This window comes from Octopus bimaculoides, chromosome 2 (assembly GCF_046866305.1).
Source record: "Octopus bimaculoides isolate indiv1 chromosome 2, ASM4686630v1, whole genome shotgun sequence".
NCBI lineage: Eukaryota > Metazoa > Mollusca > Cephalopoda > Octopoda > Octopodidae > Octopus > Octopus bimaculoides.
In genome coordinates, this window is record NC_142929.1 from 70,338,282 (window position 1) to 70,358,281 (window position 20,000).

Genomic DNA, 20,000 nt, shown 5'->3' on the forward strand with positions numbered 1-20,000 from the left:
CAATCCCAGCAAAATAAAACAATTTTTATTTCATTGTTTATTTTCTCTTTCTATTTCAGAATTCTCAAAAACATTATTATACGCCATCCTAAACATTTCAAGTGTTCTCCTGGCAACATTAACACCAGTCATAAGCATTGAGCTGGATCATAATTTGGATTCCACTGAACGACAAGAAATTATCAACGAAATAGAAAATTTCAACACTCAAGCCCTAACGCTGATTAGAAAAACTTATGATTTATACGTAAGCTGATTTTTTTGTTAATTTATCATTATCGTATTTCATGGCATAGAAGATAATTTGTTTCACCCCCAAATTGTCTCAAAAAACCACCATGGGTCCTATATGTAATGTTATGCCACCAATAGTAAAATTTTTCCTTGTCGCTCACCACTACAGACTAATGTTAGACGGTCTCTTCTACTAGCCGGACTCCATAATAATAATATTTACTTAAAGATTGCTGTGATACAGTAATGGTTCCTGCTATAGCTAAGGTACTTTTTAATGTGCTACTAGATTACATGCTTTAGTGCATTAAAACTTGTTTTCCTGATTAGGCACTGCTGAATTTGTGGAGCATTTAATATGTCCATGCATCTTTTATGTCATCAGATACGGTATTTGCACTATTTCTTGCTTGTCATTCGCCTTACTTCTGATATCATTGTAAAATTTTCCTCTGATTATCAAGAACAGGATTATAAAGAAATAGTTTCTTTTATTTATTATATAATTGAAGGAAAATAGACAGTGCACACAGTCATCGCAAACCCACTCTAAACTGTTGGGAGTGATGCACTTCAGTTTTAAGATTGAAATTTTGTAAGTTGCCTGTAAATAAGAAAACATTGATAAAGGAGTTCTAAAGAGTTACAGTTCTTGGGAAAGAAGGATTAGAGGAAGTTTTCAGTATATATATATATATATATATATATATATATATATATATATATATATATATATATATATATATATATATATGTATGTATGTATGTATGTATATATGTATGTATGTATATATACGTATGTATATATATGTATATATATATATATATATATATATATATATATATATATATATATATATATATATATATATATATATATATATATATATATGGGATGGGATAGACACACATGTATAACAACACTATGTGAATTTTGTAATAAAAGCGTGAACTTAAAAAATACCCTGAAAAATTAATTTAATTTTCTTCACTTTTTTCCCCGTCTCTTATTACATGACTGAATAGACTTAAACAATTAAAACTAATAGCAGAGTTAATATTTTCTTCTTTTTATTAGGATAATGTTCTCAAAGCATTTTTTCCTTTTAATCTTAATATAAATTTACATATGTGAGACCGCTTAACCTTTTCAGTACACAGACATATAATATTACATACACACACATAAATATTACGTATTTGTATGATATATATGTAGATATATATTAAACATATATATATATATATATCTACATATGTAATACACGTAACCCGTTATCGATTTCTTCTCCTCCTCCTTCTTTGAACTTTTCCCTTTCTCTTTTCTGACAATTAATATATTTCTTGTACACGTCCTCACGTTCGTTGTTTTTCTTGTTTCTTTTTCGTTTTTAGCCGTTTATTTGAATTGTTTATTTTGATTGACTACATATATATATATATATATATATATATATATATATGATCGGCCATTATTATGATTGACCGTTGACTGAACACTATTCAATTTTTTTTCTCCGTGTTTTTCTCCTTGTCTCCGTATTCTTTCTGTTGAAGAGCGTAGCTCGAAACGTCAAAGACTTTCCGTATTCCCGAGCGTCATACTAATATATACTTTTGTTATTTACACCACCTGTCCTCGTCTGTTGTTATTTTTTGTATATTCTCCCATATATATATATATATATATATATATATATATATATATATATAAATATATATATATACTATTACTTGCGCGCGCGTATGCGTGTAATTTATTCTGACTCAGAATAAGGCCGATATTTTTTGTATGACTGTGGCTTGTAGTCATTTAAATCGTTGACTCATGATGTCTCGTCAATTTCGATATGATGACAGCAAAGTTGACTCAGGATTTATTTGAAATTAGAACATAAAGAAACGAAACTAAATAATGCAATGAATTTAGTTTTATTTCGTCCTGTTTCTTCCAAATCCCTAATTTTGATTTCTCGAGGAAAAAACTACAGATACAGAACAAGAAGATTATGTGACTCTTTTATTCTTTTATTCTTTTACTTGTTTCAGTCTTATAATAATATTATAACTAATATTTCTACCGAGAGACTAGAAAGCATACTGAGATTCCTGACATAAGATAATGAAGAATTACTAGTTTTTCGGTAATTTAGAGACAAAAGTGCTTTACTCTCTCCTCTGAAAGATAAATGCCTGAAAACTTTATTGTATATTATGCGGGAGTCTCCGGAATTTAAGACCCAATCTGGGTACATCTCAGAACACAAATTCAAAAGATGCCTACACCATATCATTCCATCACTATCACATGGAAATTAATCTTCAAATATATCTGAAGTTAAAAGGTAAATGAATAATCACAGGTATTAGACAGTAGATTATAGATAAAGCAGCTGCTTTTCCACTCCAGCCCTTGAAAAAGTATAATACGGCTTTGAAGCTGCGAAAATCTATTCAAATTCCTTCTACTGGTACATGAAAGATAATATATGACATCATATACCACATGACTAGCCAAAAATGATGGGTAACGTTTAAACCATTTAAACATTATTCATAATTTCTCAGTCCGTGCAGTACAGCAGAGCGTAAGGTTGATTATACAAAAGCTTAGATTCATCATCCTGTTTACCAAACACCGCAGACACACACGCACACACACACACACTCAAACATGCGTGTACTCTTCTATCTGTCTATCTCCTTCCTCTTTCTCCCTCTCTCTTTCTCTCTCTCTCCCTCCCTTTACACACATGCATATACATACGCTAATATCTATTATTTGCTGACAGAGCGATGATGTTTCCGAGAATACCACGCCGAAGTTTGACGAGGAACTTAAGTTTCACAACACGAGGAACGGTAACACAAACATCACTAATGAAGAATTAGAGGTTCGTTTATGACTTTTTTCTTTGTACTTTTCTCTGTACTTTTTCTGGGACTTTTTCAGATACGATATGAAGATTTGACATTGGGTAATAGTAGCATAAACATAAAGAATATTCCAGTGTGCCAGGTTTCTTACAAAGTCTATATATGTAAACAGATACACACACGTGTCTGCAAGTTTAAAATTCTTACATGCATTCGTACATACACACATACACATACATACACACACACACACATACATACATACATACATACATGCATCAGATGAAAGGAATAGTCTATATGAAAGGAATAGTCTATATGAAAAGAATAGTCTATGCATGGACATGTCAGTAGAAAGCTCCGTGATGATAGTAACATCGATCATCAAAACAGTTTATCATGGACCAATAGCCGGATTACTAACTGCTACTTTGAAGGGTAAGCGTTTGCAATCCAGGAACAGGAAATATTAACCAAGTACATGCTGCACAAAAGGGATAGAGAAGCAGGAAAAGCTGTAAAATGTGACAGCCGATGCAGACTTTGTGGAGTTCACACTGAAGATATCACTCACATCATAAGCAACTGTTCGAAAATGTCATCACGGTATAATCTACCGATGAAATATGACGTTGTAGCTAGGACACTATAATGAAATCCGTCGGAAGGATAATCCCGAGGACAAAGAAATAAGAACCCACAATATAGTAGAAGCCATAGTCTATTTATAACTAAGTAGACTAATGCATACGAGAGTATCTTCTAAGCTATAAGTGTATTGCTAAACTAGTATTTTAAATTCGAACTGTTGACCATTCGGTTGGCAGCCCTTTAGTCTATTAGCTGCAGTTTTTCATCAACGAGTGTACGACTTAACTGAAACGTAACTCCGAAATAGTAACTTGCTAACAGTCATATGTTAGTTCTTCACCCCATTCAATGTAGTATTTACTTAATTTACTATTCTGTTATGTACATGAACTATTGTGTTTTTTTAAGCAGTTAGGACAGCGAGCTGGCAGAATCGTTAACCGGAAAAGTGCTTAGCAGCATTTCTTCCGGCTCTTTATGCTCCGAGTTCAGATCCCGACTTTTCGGAGGTCGATAACATAAATCGATAGAATACGCACACCTTGTGCCCTGGGACCGGTGTGATCGACTAACCCCTTCTCACATACTTCAGGTCTTGCACTCATAGTAAAAAGACATTACATAAGCACTTTGTTGAAACTTTTGTTGGTAATACATATATCTTTTGCTCAGTTTGACGACGTAACTGTTATGTGTAACCATAACAAACCATAATAAAACATTTGGTTTGACTAAAATATATTTTTAGTGAAGACTATTTATGAATACTAAATACAAAGTACACTCCAGAAGCTTTTAGACCTTTTCAAGAAAGACATTACTTTGAAGGTACAAAACACTAATCTCTATCAAAGTAGCATTCTCTGATTCAACGCACTTGTTGTAGTGTTGCAGCCACTTCGTGAAGCCCCCATGAAAGCTCTCCAGAGTGAAGGTGTCCAGAACCCTTGTCAGAGATCCCTTCATATTGAAAACAACTGCCTGGGGGTTCTTCAGTTTGGGGAACAACCAAAAATCGCAGGGAGCAGGGCCTGGATTGTAGAGAGGGGGCGAAAGACTGTTTTGATGCCCATCTCTATCAAGTAGTTGGTTACCAGGAGGTTCGTAACTGAACACCTTAGGAACACACTTTGCATAAATTTTGCGCATGATCAGATTTTTCATGAATAATTGTGTAAAGTTGCCACACCAAACTGAGTGTTTATTGTCTTTTATAGACACGATGTCTTCATCCAGAAAATTGCAAATTTTCTCAACCAGCTCTGATGTTCTGACGTCCCTTTCCCTCTCATACCTCTCATCGTCCCTCACCTCCTCTCTATAATCCTTGAACCGCTTGTGCTAGCGAAAAAGCTTATTAATAAGTAGTCTGGAACATTTCATAAGTTTCCGTAGCATTTTTGCTCAGTTTAACACAACACTTTATTACATAGCGAGCTTCCAAACATCCCGGCTGCATTGTGTAAACTAGTCAATGATGACAAGCAGTGTTTTGCAGGATGTGTTTAAGGTGCTCCTTCAATCTAAAATAAGAAAAATAGGCAGATCAGCTCATTAGATGAATAGTAATGATATAATAAAATTACAATAATCTACGACAGTTATAATTTGCTCTCCTAAAAAGAAAGACTCAGAATCTCTTGAATGCAGTCGTTGCTACTAAAGTGATTCCAACAATATTATTCCTTTGTTTCACTTATTGGACTGCCACCATGCTGGGGCACCGTCTCAAGGGGATTAATCAATTAAATCAACGCTATTATTTTTTTTAGGGTCTTGTATTTACTCCATCAACTTTTTTGCCGAAACCCTAAGTTACGAGAGCGTAAGCAAACTAACACTGGTAAACAAGCAGTGAGTGATATATACCATCACAAAGACACACATGCACAAATACACATATGCGCGCACGCACACACACACACACACACACACACACACACGCACACGCACACGCACACACGCATATGCATGGACGCACAACATATATATATACACATACCTAAATATGATCAATCAAATGTATCAATAAAAGTACTTGTATAGATACTGCAAATGCATTGTCAGATGTTTTATAAGGTGAAAGCTCCGGCTGTCATATTTTTTAAAGTCTCGGATAATATTCTTTGATCATTCTGTCTTTGATCACAGCCCTTCTGTATGATACTCACCATTCTATCTTTGATCGCAACACTTATTCGTTTCCTTTCATTGGACAAAAAACGCTAATTAAGATTATTGTAATTGTTTATTATTTCAGAGTATTGCACGATTAATGATTCCATCTTTGGACCGGTATATAAAGGAATTTGAAATTGTAAGGAATATCGAACAGGAATCTCGATGCATACCCATCTATGGAAAAACTGCGGATTGTTTTGCCAAACTCTGTCGTCGTTCTGGAAGTATAAATGTTGCTTACTGTTGTTTGGAAAGTACTATAAGAAAGCTCAAGAAAATAAAAGCATTTTTACACAAGGTAACAATGAAATTATTTCATTATATGCTTCACTATTGAATTTTCTCTTTGTTATCTCCAGCCGGTTGTTTAAACAGGTAGCCTCCTAAATTAGCCTTAAAACAGTTTATCAGGAAAGTCTTTGGTGACAGGTCGAACAAATAACTCGAATCAAGAGTTGTCCTCGCTCGCATTACTATATCAGATCCTGTCTATGAAGAACTCTTCCTGCAGCATAAACTTGCAAATCACACAAGAATATCTTCTTTTGTATCTATACACAAAGTTCCGAGCGCATAGATCTAAATTTAATGCTTAAAAGAGAAAAAGTCTTGACATTTCGGATGTTAGTCCTTCATAAGAAAAAGAAGAAAATAAAGAACGGAAAAATAGAGAATGAGAAAAGTTGATGGGAAAGAAAGAAAAATTTAGGAGCCAGGTGGGTATGCGGTCCCATGGGGGAGGAGTTCGAAGAGAAGGAATGGTTGCTATGTGTGTGTGTATATATATATATATATATATATATATATATATATATATATATATATGCACACATGCACATACAAACCACCACGACCCCCTCCCACACCCAAAGTGTGTGCATCTATGTATGTATGTGTATGCATCACACATATACGATGCCTCCTCCGCTTTATTGGAGAAAAAAAATAAACACTTTGCTCTCTGGCAACGCAACGATCATGTTTTTCTTTGTCGTTGTATACAAGTGTTAAACCGTTTATCGCAAAAGTTAAATTAATCACGCCGTCCTCACTATTGCATTGTCTTTCAAATCCCAGTAAACCACCACCACCACTACCATCACCACCACTACCACCACCACCACATCAAGTACCACTGATATGCCCAACACTGTTGTCGCTACTGAGAGGTGGTGTATATGTACGCATGCTGTTGCTATCTTCGATGCTTGGATACAACTGAATAATCGATTTTAAATTCTTTACAGACGCACTGAATTAATAAATGGCGCCATAAAATTCTGAGACATAATGTTTGCCTCCTTATTCACCCATTAAAAATTTTCTCATGTAAACAATGCAAAATATCTTATAACTTCCCCTCAAAATAAATGAAACGGTCACGGGTGTAGTGCCTTTTGTCAGCGGTCAGAGATGACCTAGATCTAAACAACAAAACCCACAGTGACAATTGAATCTCCCTTAGAAATTTCTCCATCTTAATAAAAATGGACATTTTAGATAATGTGGACTGATGAACATTCTACCTAAAAACACAGGGAATAGTAATGACTAGAATACTTTTAATCATAGGACTGTTTGATCAAGGCTAACCTTGAGTTAAAAAAAAAAAAATCAGTCTTTAAAAATATCGATCTTGCCTTTATTCAGATTTAAACACGAGACATGACTCCTACGAGATATGAGGTTGAATGATTTTCATAAGCTTTTCAAGAATATTATCGACGTAAATGAAGTGAAATATCGAGGTGTAACGTAAACCGAGGCGGAAACGCTGTGTAGAGTAGTACTTTTCTGTGAGGGATGTGCAATATATATCGTTTCCTCAGATACTGGTTCTTACACTCCTTGGGGTTCAGTCACGTTCAGAGAAAGGCCTGAACCGCTGGTTTTATAGCAAGACCATCCCAGCTAAAATATTCACGAGGAAAACCTGTCCCCACTGATCAGGGAACAAGCTCTAAGTCCCCAACAGTAGAACAAGTGACGAGTGGATGAGTACACGATTTCAACTGATGAACTAGCAGAAGGGGACAACGTTTGATAGATTGGATATAAAAACGCAGCTCAAGCAATACGTGGGTTGGCGGTAGTCCGTTGTTTCGTTGCCTAATCCTGCATTTCACATTTCACATTTGCCACTGAGAATGTCTTCGACATAGAGAATGTGGACTAATGCATATTCTACCTAAGAACATACGGAATGGTATTGACTAGAATACTTTTGTTTATAGGATCAAGAGTATTCTAATCATTACTATTCCTGACAAGTCGGAATCCACCCTAATCAAAAACCCGCCACCGGCATTTCTTCACTAAAGAAAGAAATACTGGGAAACGAAAGGCCGATGTATATGGAATGGAAAATCTTTGTTACATACTAAAATACATTCAAAGACTTCATACATATTCCTTGATATAGGGAACAGAATTTTCTATCATTTACTCATTTCTTAAGGGCTTTATTGACCAGAATAGAACGAAACGCCTTCATCTGGGAAACCACTTGAAGACATCGTGGAATTAGTTGAACACAGAAGAGATAAAACAGCTTTTCTCTCTGTGGGAACATGACATAGTGAGAGCTATCAACTATCCAAAAAATATATAAATCATCAATAAATTAAAATTCCGAACGTAGCGTTTATTGCAGTATAATTTATGCAAACAATATTCAAAAATAAATTAAAGGCTAGAAAACTTTCTTGCATGTCACATTAGTTTTTGTAGAATCAACCACCAAAATACTTTCTTATTTTCTTTTCGTTTCATTTTCTTGCGAAACTCAAATAAGAACCACTACTCGTGTTTAGATTCATTGATCAAAGGGCAGCTTTGACAGAAGGGACACAATCAGGTTGAGACACCAGTGTATCAATGTCCCCTTACGTCAATGAATCCTGTGTGTTGTCAACACACATCGTCTGAAAAGAGAAGTATTCTCTGAAGGCGAAATACAACAGCAATTTTTATATTCACGCTCAAATCTGCCTGAACATATTAAGAATGAATATGTACATCCTCGTTTTGATTCTCGCTGTTTTACGTGCATATGATAATTAATCATCCGTTCATTATGTTCCTGCAGAAACTCCAGTCTCTATGAGACATGGGTTGGAAATTAGTCTAACTTATTAACTTTTTTTTTTCAGCTGTTTATAAAACTTCGAAAGGACGTCAGACTCAATTTGAGGAACAATATAACTCAATTTTCGCTCCAGGAACAAGAGGAATTCACAATGACTATCCTTCGCAGAACTTCCATGCAACTAGACTACATACAGGAGACACTGAAAAAGCTTTAAAAGTAGTTTAGGAAACATTTTCCATTCACCGAATCATTTCATAGGTCTTCTTTGTATATTTATTGTGATTTCATTTGGTTCTGCTTAGAACCACATCTTTATAGAAGAGAAAATGCGATGTTTTGACGTCCAAGTCTTACCATGAGTATGACCAGCTTATCTTTTATGTTTTTTGTCTTTTGTCTTTTACTTGTAGCAGACATTAGACTGCAGCCAAGCTGAAGCATCATCTTGAAGGTTTAGTTGAACAAATCGATCCCTGTAGATAGTTTCTAAATTTGGTACCTATTCTTTAAATGAAGTACTTATTCTATCGATATCTTATCCAGAACCGCTAAGTAAATACTTAGCTGACGGGATTCAGTTGTAGCGACGTTCTGCGTTCAAAACATGCAACATTTGACTTCCCTTTCCACTTTCACCCACTAGGAACGATAAAATATGTACCAGTAATATACTGCAAATAATCTCTCTTATGCAAATTTATTACCTTGCTCAAGTTACACATAAAAACAAGTGTTATTTTTTTAAAATCTGCATAGATTTATTTAAATATATAAAAACATCACATGTAAATCATGCACACAGACACACACATACATATATACGTATGTATGTGTATATATATATATATATATATATATATATATATATACATGTGTACGGGTGTGTACATACATATACACATATATGTATACACACACACACACATACACGCACACAATCAGACATATCACTTTCAGAAGCGATGAGTGTTCTTAGAAACAGTGGTTAGGTTGTCTTCAGCTTTTTTGCCCTCAATTTTTTTTTGCCCTCAATTTTTTTTTGCCGCTGCAGTAAATTTCTCTGATGAAGAGCTGATTACTCGCTTATCAAAAATATCATGGAATCAACTCATGCGCAAAATCTATCTCTCTATAAACGTGGACTATATGCATAATTCGAAGAAATTCAAAATTTTTACGATCTACTTTTATAATTATCCAGAAAAACTTTTTTTGAAAAATTATTTATTGGAGTATGTTTATGTGTAAGTTTGTATGAGATTTTATGTATACAAAACTGTATGCATGTATGTGTGTGTATGTGTGTGCATATATATATATACATACACACACATACATATATATATGTGTGTTTGTATGTATATATATATATATATATATATATATATATATATATATATATATACATATATATATATATATATATAATATTTATTTAAGTATTTAACATTTATTTAAAGATTAACCTATAGGAGTCACTACTCGGAGTTCATGCCTCCTAACCTTTGAGCACTGGGTGCCGTCAGAATTCCGGAAGGGGAACCTCTGAATAGTGAGTCGCTCAGACACACACACACACACACACACACACACACACTTGTATATATACATATGTTCATACGTACAGTTTTGTAGAACCATGCATGTATGAGAAAGCTGTTTAAATGAGTATTTATTATTAAAATTGGATGCGTGTTGTTAAGAATCTGTGCAAGATGGTATACGCTATTTATTACACTGACTTTTTTGAAAAAAATATTCTCTTGAGTCAATAAATAAAAGGTCCATCGAATTTTCGGAAAAGTATTAGTTATAAGGAGAAATAAGATCGGTTCCAGTTATAGTCTCGGTGGCACTTCCAGAAATACTTTGTCAAATCTTACAAAATAGATGCAATATCTCAACCATACTGGCCATGACATCTGACCTGAAATGTGTCACCGTTAATGTAACTTCTCATGACACCTATTTAAAATTGTGTCATCTGAGCCATAGACTATTGATTTGTATTCAGGAACCGAACACAACGGGTGATATTATATGAAGTGAAGGATCTGCAAGTACAAATCTAATTCAGAGTAATTTGTGATTCACTTTCTTAATGTTAATACTTGTCTAGAAAATTCAAATAATCATAAAAATCATATAGACACCTATAAGATGTCTTAGAATATTTATTTGTATAGTTATACACACCCACGTATTTATTTATTTATCTATTTATTTATTTATATATTTATTTATATTTGTTACATTATATTTTGACTTTGGAATATTTATTATTTGTAATACTAACTTTTGTTTTTTAACGTTGATAAATAAAGAGTGTAAATATTTTCCCGTTGTCAAGATTTTTTTTTACCTAGATCTTTATCAATATCATGAAACTGTTTTATAATAAATGTATTAGTCATCCGGTATATGCAATTGAGGAAGTATTTAGTTATAACAGTCATCTATATATCATAATGTGAACGGAGTGGTATCAAAACGTTCCGGACTAGTTCTGTTGTGCATAAACAGAGTGCAGTACACGGTTGCGTGCGCAGTGAGAACTAGCAGTGACCTTCACGAGGCAGTGTAGCGAGTGTCCTCGCTATGTTTACTTCGCAAGTTGTGAAATTTGTGTTTTTGTGATCACGTACATGCTGTAGTCTGCGATTTTGCCATGGTCAGGAAGTTGGAACAAAGAGTCAACGTGAAATTTTACGTTAAACTCGGGAAGTCTGCTACAAAGACATTGAAATGCTTCGGCAAGCTTACTGCGACGAGGCAATTGGTCGTACGCAATGTTTTGAGTGGCACTGGTGCTTCAAAAGCGGAAGAACCTCCCTGGAAGACCTGCCACGAGCGTCACCCCAGAAATGTGGAGAAAATTTGTCAGCTTTTGCATCAAAAACCACTGGAGGAAATCAACGACATCGCTAATGTTGTTGGTCTGTTGTATTGGTCCGTGTAGGCAATCCCAACGTCTGAATTGAACATACAGTGTGTCTCTGCCAAGTTTGCCCCCATCTCGCCTGCTAACCACTGAGTGGAAAGAACATCGCGTCGAAGTCAGTCAAGATCTCCACCAGCGTTCCACATAAAGGATGACCCATCCTTTATGTCAAGGATCAACACCAGTTAGAGTTGGGTCTACGGGTACGACCCTGAGACGAAGCAGCAGTTGTTACAGTGGAAGAGCCCATCTTCAGGACCGAAGAAGGCACGACTGAGCTGCAGCTTAATCGTGAACATGCTCATCGTTTTATTCGACATCTACAGTATCGTACATCGAAAATTCGCCCCCAGGGCCAGACCGTCAATCGAGAGTTCTACTGCGACGTTTTGAGGTGTTTGAAGGAGGACAATCGGCGAAAGCGGCCAGAGCTGTAAAGCGCGAGGTGTTGGATTCTTCACAGCGACAATGGACCCTGTCACCAAGCTCTTCTCACTCGTGAGTTTCTGGCCCAAAACAACATGGTATCGCTTCCGCACTCACCCCATTCGACTGATTTAGCATCTACGGACTTCCATCGCTTCCCCTACTTGGAGATGCAGCTCAAAGGTCACCGTTTTAACACCTTTGTCGAGATTCAGAACGAATCGCAGAAGGTCCTCGACTAACTTCCAGAAAACGACTTCCTGACCGGATTGTAAAAGTGGCAAGAATGCTGGGACCGGTGTATTACTGCACAAGGTGACTATTTCGAAGGAGATGATGTTAAAACTTAGGCAAATAAATTATTTTTTTTTATTAAACATAACTAGTCTGGGAACTTTTTGATACCACCTCGTATACACTGATGATAGGCCAGTTACAGCGTGTATGTCTCGAGATAGCATCTTTTATGGACTTGCTGAGTGAAAAAACACAATGAATATGGGAGAGAGAGAGACGAAAAACGACCCCCAGTAGAAAAAACGCCCCAGCAAGAACATCAACTGCTTTTCAGCCTTTTTTATATAGCAATTGCCAATGACGGATTATTATTCCCCAGGGCGGCTATTCGTAACATCAATGATAATTTTATTCACAGTTACTTATATCGAAGGACAAATTCTCGTCTGAGCATGTAGCTGGCTGCGAGTACGTACCGTGGAAAGATCCAAAAGTGACCGAAACACATCTGGTTTTGTTGGTGGTCGCTGCTGGGTGAATTTTTTGCATCCCTCCAATGTTTATGGTGTTTTTCAAACAGCACATTCATAATATATGTTATCTCGGAATAAATAACACAGTAATTTGCCTTTCGACGTGTGTTGGGTTGTACTATTCATCCTTCTGATCATTGAATGCAACACGTCTATCAGGAAATCTCCGTTCGGGTGATGTTCCTGAATTACCACCTCACCGCTGTACGCCAATCCGTCACAACGTTACTTATTTATAGCTAAACGGACATTTATAGCTAAATGAAGTGTTTTGCTCAAGAACACAATGCACAGAAGGTCTGGGAATCGAGACCACAATCTCGTGATCGTGAGTGAAACACCCTAACAACTAACCCACATGCCTTCACATAGATAGCTATTGTAAACTTAGTGATGGCTGAGTGTTTGCAATTCTTTTTAATTTTTCAGAATCTCTCTTGCTAAGTGTTTTGGCTATTGAGGCTTTGTTAGAATCTACTAGTGCTTTTCGGGCAGACTCATGCATGATGATAGCTGGTCGGGCGTTAGGGTTGAACCCACTAATCCAGTACACCGAGTTACTGAGAGAAGTCTATTTAAATGCCTATTTGTTTTCTATGTGTGGAATTGAACTCTTCATTACAACCTAAAGATTATGTAATCTCATAACTTGCTGGATCGTAAAGGCATCACTGAAAATTTTCATTTAACTTGCTGAGTCTGGAGTAACCCTGACCTTTGTAGGTCCCCCGAAACCGATGAGTTTGATCTCGTTAATGTTCGGTTTAAAGTGTTGCAGATCAACATTGGCAGGGAACACATGACTGAAGAGAAAATTCCAGAGGGGAGATGTTCTTGTGAGGAAGGATTGGGACAGTGGTTTGTATGGGACTGATGGTTAGACGAAACAAAGGTGGCGACAGGCGGAGAGAAGAATGAGTCGGGATATCTGAATGGCGGAAGTACAAGACTATCTATTTCCCAAGAATAAAATCCACTATAATAGCGTCAGAGCAGACGGAGAAAGACCCTTCTCTGAATGTGGTCAAGAATATCTGTGTATGTAACAGCCAAACTACCCAAATGTGGAAGCAGCACTCCATTGTGGGGCTTGTAAAATGTCCACAACTGTTGGTTCATCTGTTTGCAATATTTCTCGAGAAACCCAGATTATCTAGCTAATAAAACACGCATGAAGTATTCAATGTTTAAGGTAGTGGTAGCGTTGTGTGATAATACTTACTTATACTAGAGTGAATTGGACCTTCGAGAATTAAGTGTCTTGGTTATGGAAAGAACCCACTTTTGGGAATAAAATATGGTTTGTTGACCCTTAGGTTAGTACGTTATTGAAGTAGTCTAACTAACAAAACATAAGCTGGAATATATTTTGAGTCGTGAAAAAGTGAAGTGTAACGTCTCGGTCGTTTGTCTCCCCTCAGAGAGAGAGAGAGAGAGAGAGAGAGAGAGAGAGAGAGAGAGAGAGAGAGAGAGAGAGAGAGAGAGAGAGAGAGAGAGAGAGGTTGAAGATCTTATTATTGGGTCACAAAATAGCGAACGAAATAGTTATCTGATTCAGAATTACAAGTTTGTCAGGGATAGATCTCTAAGTCTCTAGTGACACGATACAAATTCAAGACTCGTTGGCTGGTCCTTCGTTATTGTATAGGTATTTTCAATAGTAATTTTCAGTTATGTTATCACATGTTCATAGGTCATCGATTTAGTATTGTTTTACACAGTTGTATGAAATACGATTAAATAAATTATGAAATAAGTTGCCCGGTGCAGCTCCAATTCTGCGTTCCACATCCTATTCTGAGGTACACTTGTTTGATAAAAGGCTGCCTGGATATAGAAATGCTCTACTTTTTTGAGAGGTGTATCAGAGATGGTAACATCAAAATCTGGTAAGATGGTATTTGGGGCTGGTTGTGCAAGGACCTTGGTTTTCTTGATGTTTACTGTAAGGCCAAAGCGATGGTAGACCATAGGAAAGTTTTTTTACAGACTGCTGGAGTTCTGCTTTTGAATGACAGCGGACAGCATTGTCATCAACATATTGAAGTTCTGAGATGTGTTGTATGTGTGTTAGATGTTTTGATCGAAGTCTACTAAGATTGAAAAGTCCTCCACCATATCGATATCTGATTTCAGCTCCTGGATTATCTGGAAGGACTTCGTGAAGCATTACAGCCAGATACAAGGAGAATAGCTCGTAGGTGCCAAGACGCATCCTTGTTTTAGTCTGCACGTGATTGGAAATTCTTCTGGTAGTATGTTTTTGGTGGAATACACGTCCAGTCATATCATGATTGCTTGAATCAGAGAGATCATGTGATCCAGTATGATGAAAATCCTTCCGCACAGCAGCTGCTTGGAATGCTATCAAAGGCCTTTTCAAAGTCATAGAAAACAAGGAAAATGGGCTTTTGTCGGCCCTGCTTTTCTCTTGGAGTTGCCTTGCACAGAAAATCATGTCAGTTATGCCACGTGGATCTTTTCGGCGATGGCCTGGAGCCAATTTAGAAGTATCATGGTAAAGACCTTTCCAGTGATGGAGAGTAATGATATTCCTCTACAGTTCCCACAGGCTTTTCGATTACCTTTTTGAAGATTGTTATGATGATTGTTATGACTTTCAGTTCTTTAGGAATGTGTTAGGATTCCCACATGTTTAGGATGAGGGTGAAAATGCGATTTTTATCAGCTCCAAATGGATGTTATCTGGGCATGGAGACTTCCTTGATATCATTTGCTTCATAGTTTGCTTGAATTCGTGAAAAGTAGGCTCCCTGTTCATTCACGGCTGAGAAAGATGAATTGGAACGTTTCTCAGGACGTTCTCAGCCGTGTTCAAGTTTCTATTTAGGAGGGTGGAAAGATGTTCCTTCCAGTGTAGTCAGGATATTTGTATTGTCAACTGCAAGAAGGAGTCCAGTTGTTGTTCGTACTGGTCCATATAGTTGTTTCGTTCCAGCATAGAAATTTCTGAGGTCACGTGCATCTACATAGCCTTGAAGTTCAACTGCTTTTTATTGCCACCAAATGTTCTGCAGTTCTCTTAGTTTTGTTTGAGATATGTATGCATATGTTATTAAAATTGAACTCACAGGTTTTTCAGTTTCGTATAGCGGTACTGCAGTCTATGTGCTTACATCTTCACTCAGGTTTTGCTGTGGCAGCGCATCTGAAGGAAGTTATATATATATATATATATATATATATATATATATATATATATATATATATATATATATATATATATATATAATAATAATATTAGGGACAAAATCCAAAATTACAGGCAAAAAACTCAATTAAAATCAATTTATAAAAAATTAAAATTAAATTGAGCCTTATAGATAAAGTATATATAAAATATATAGTTTTAGGGAAAATAACCAATTATCAAGAACTCATCGATGAAAATCCACTATCACATATAGAAAAATTAATAATTAAAAGCACAATAAATGAGTATAATATAAAGTAAAGTAAATATCATAAGATAAATATAATAAAAAGATTACACGTGTTTCATAACCAATTTTCAAATAGAAAAGAAATTTAAATCGATTAAAATCAATTGAAATTATCGAAAATAAGTTCTATTCAAAAATATAGCTACTCGTCAGATCGTAAGTAGAACAATAATTAGATATATATCTCAACCAACAATAAGTACCAAATGAATTAATATGAAATACTTATTATATAAAGATAGAAAAATTATTTAAAAAATATCATAATATCAAAATAATAACCATTCAATAATCATCCCTTCATCCATTATAATAACATGTATATTATATACAAAAAACATCTTACATAAATTATCATTGTTTTAAATTATCATTGTTTTAAATACAAGTTGAACGAAGTTTAAGTTTAAAACGCTATAGCTATTAGATAACGTCTTAGTTTTCAGTTTGAATTACGGAAAAATTTGGATAAGTACTGTTTTCACTTTGATAAAGATTTTCTACTATTTGAAAATAATATGTATTCTTGTTTTTATACTATTCATTTGGTTCTTTATAGATTATTTTAATAGATAGCTTATTTAACACTAAATTATTTAGAAGTTATAGTTTCATTTCAACATAATATTAGAACTTCGATTGGAATAGTGTTGATATATTTTCGATTATTTTTGATTAATATTATTTGATTAATTATTAATCTTTATAGTTTATAATATCGTTAAAGTTTTTTTAAAATCAAAACTTTGTATATATATATATAAAGTTTAACCTTTTATTCTTAATAATTTTTTCTTTCCTAATTTTTTCATTCATAATTTTTTCCATTCATAATTTTTTCATTCATATTTTTTATTATTACGTTTGTAGAAATAAATAATCTTGTATTTTTCTATTATTCAATTGATCTTTAATTATAATTAAATAAACGTCTTTAGCTTTAAATAGTATAGCTTTAACTATTACACCGGTTAAATATGTACTAATTTTATTTTCATTATTATTTTAAACTTAAACTTCGTTCAACTATATATATACATACATATATGGAAACATGGCATCTAGCGTTGTCCTGAAGGAAGACGACATCCTTCTGGACATTTTTCATCGATTGCCTCCTTTAATTGGTCTTAATGAGGATAATAAGTGTCTGAATTCAATGTCTGATTTTGCGAAAGAAGTCGTAATACACAATACACTTATAATTCCATCAAAGCATCACCGTCGTATACTGACCGACTTTTGGAATGATTAAAGGTAGTTTATTTCGTTTCTTCCGGAGCTGTTTTACTTCATATTGTAGCAAACACTCCATTTTTCATTACCAGTAATTGTTCTTTGTAAAAATGAGTCGCCGTTTTTACTGCATTTGAGCAGGGTGTCGCAGACGGAAATGCGGCCCGTTAAATTATGAGACATCCAAACATCATAGCAATACACTTACCCAAGTGTTTTCATATGCCTTATAACACTCATAAAAGGTATGTGGAATAGCTTTGTAATGTCCCGTGTCGTATAACCTGGATTGTGTTTGATTAATGTTTCGATTTCGGCATCATCAACGACTGTAGGCCTGCTGGAATTCAAGGTCTTCCAGATGAAAATTTTCATTCCTAAACCAAGCGAACTACTTACAAACGCATTCCTCTCAGGTATGGCTTTATTTCAATAAACTGCATATATCTTTTTTGCAGTTTGTACAGCGTTTTTTTCCTTTCCAGAAATAACAGAGCATTAAATGACGAAAATGTATTTAATTTTCCTCCATTTCCACGTAAAATAATAAAAATAAACTTTCAGCATATATACATACACACACAGACGTGTGTGTGTGTGTGTGTGTGTGATAGCCTCTTGTAATTCGTTAAAGACGGTTCTGCAATTTCTGGTTGAACGAGCTGCACAAATGGTCTATTTAAGGTAATCAACTGTATGTGCTGTACATCATATACTGTCATCAAATCGACGTTGCCTGAACAGGTGCATGGTGTACCACACGTCAGTTAGTGAAGTGATCGCAGAACAACGTGAGCACAACGTACTACACGGTCAGGAATTGAAACCACGATCTTGTGATCGTGAGTGCAACACTCTCACTACTAGCCTAAGAGCCCTCATATATATATATATATATATATATATATATATATATATATATATATATATATATATATATATATATATATATATATATATATATATATATATATATATATATATATATATATATATATATATATATATATATATATATATATATATATATATATATATATATATATATATATATATATATATATATATATATATATATATATATATATATATATATAGATATAGATATATATATATATATATATATATATATATATATATATATATATATATATATATATATATATATATATATATATATATATATACATATATACACACACCTACCTTTTTGCGTATCTATCTATCTACCTCCCTTGTAATACTCCTTTGTATAAGGTTAAAAAACATTGAGCTGAAGTATATGCTCATGACACAGCACAGCTATAATAAGTACACTCAGCATACAATTATAATTCGCTAAAATATACATCTGGTCGTTGATATATAAATCAAACAACTGAATTGCAAATTCCAGTGACAAATCTGAGCAGACGGTGTTCCTCTGTGAAGTGGCTATGGCGAAAGAAGTGTGGTGAATGAAGCTGAAAGGATTGAAGAAAGATACCTTCCTCTTCGGTCAAGCTCTCAGCGACTTTTTAAAGTTCCATTTGGAAAGGAAACTGAGGGTCGATAGGAAAATGTTCTCTGCCAGTCAATTTGCCAAAAGATGGGTAATTGTGGAAAAATGGTTAGGATGAATGGATCTGCTCTAAGCACGAGCATGTAAACAGTTGGGTGAGGGCTTATGCGCTCACAACCTTAGTGAATCAGTGGGGTTCCTTGATTGGTTTTTCGGTATGAGGACGACTGCATCATACATGTGTTCAGATGTTTTGTAAATTAGCCTTGTAATGTGCCCCTCATCTGGTGCCCCTGTAGCAAATAAATGAAATCATCCTGTATACTAGAAATAGTCAGCAAGTCACTCCAACGACATTCCATTCGAAAGATTAGTTTACGAAGGTGTAGGAACTTTAACATTGAATTTAGGATCATTACTGTTCTGAACGGCCAATAATTTCATAGAAAAATTTGAAGAGACTTGATCAAAATCATGAAATTAGGATACTAGTGTATTTTCAATAAAACACCAATTACTAATAAACGAATGAATTGTTGATAAATGATCTTAAATGCGCGCACAAACATGTTCCCCACACACAACTGAAATAGACTGACCAAGATACTCTCATGAAGTTTATTTTTCATTAAAGTGTGTTGATCGCAAGAGCCCCCACACTACCTCCATCGGTAGTCCGCCATTTTTT

General features: G+C 34.8%; 1 protein-coding gene across 1 annotated transcript in view; it reads left to right on the top strand.

The window, feature by feature from the left end:
- Positions 1 to 10,243, top strand: part of LOC106869235 (uncharacterized) — a 37,293-nt gene extending 27,050 nt beyond the window's left edge. The window contains exons 3-6 of the mRNA XM_089338419.1: positions 10 to 247; positions 3,027 to 3,128; positions 5,963 to 6,181; positions 9,036 to 10,243. Of these exons, the coding sequence (XP_089194545.1) occupies positions 10 to 247; positions 3,027 to 3,128; positions 5,963 to 6,181; positions 9,036 to 9,188 (712 nt within the window). The 3' untranslated portion in view covers positions 9,189 to 10,243. The remainder of the gene's footprint in view (positions 1 to 9; positions 248 to 3,026; positions 3,129 to 5,962; positions 6,182 to 9,035) is intronic.
- Positions 10,244 to 20,000: the final 9,757 nt, after the last annotated feature.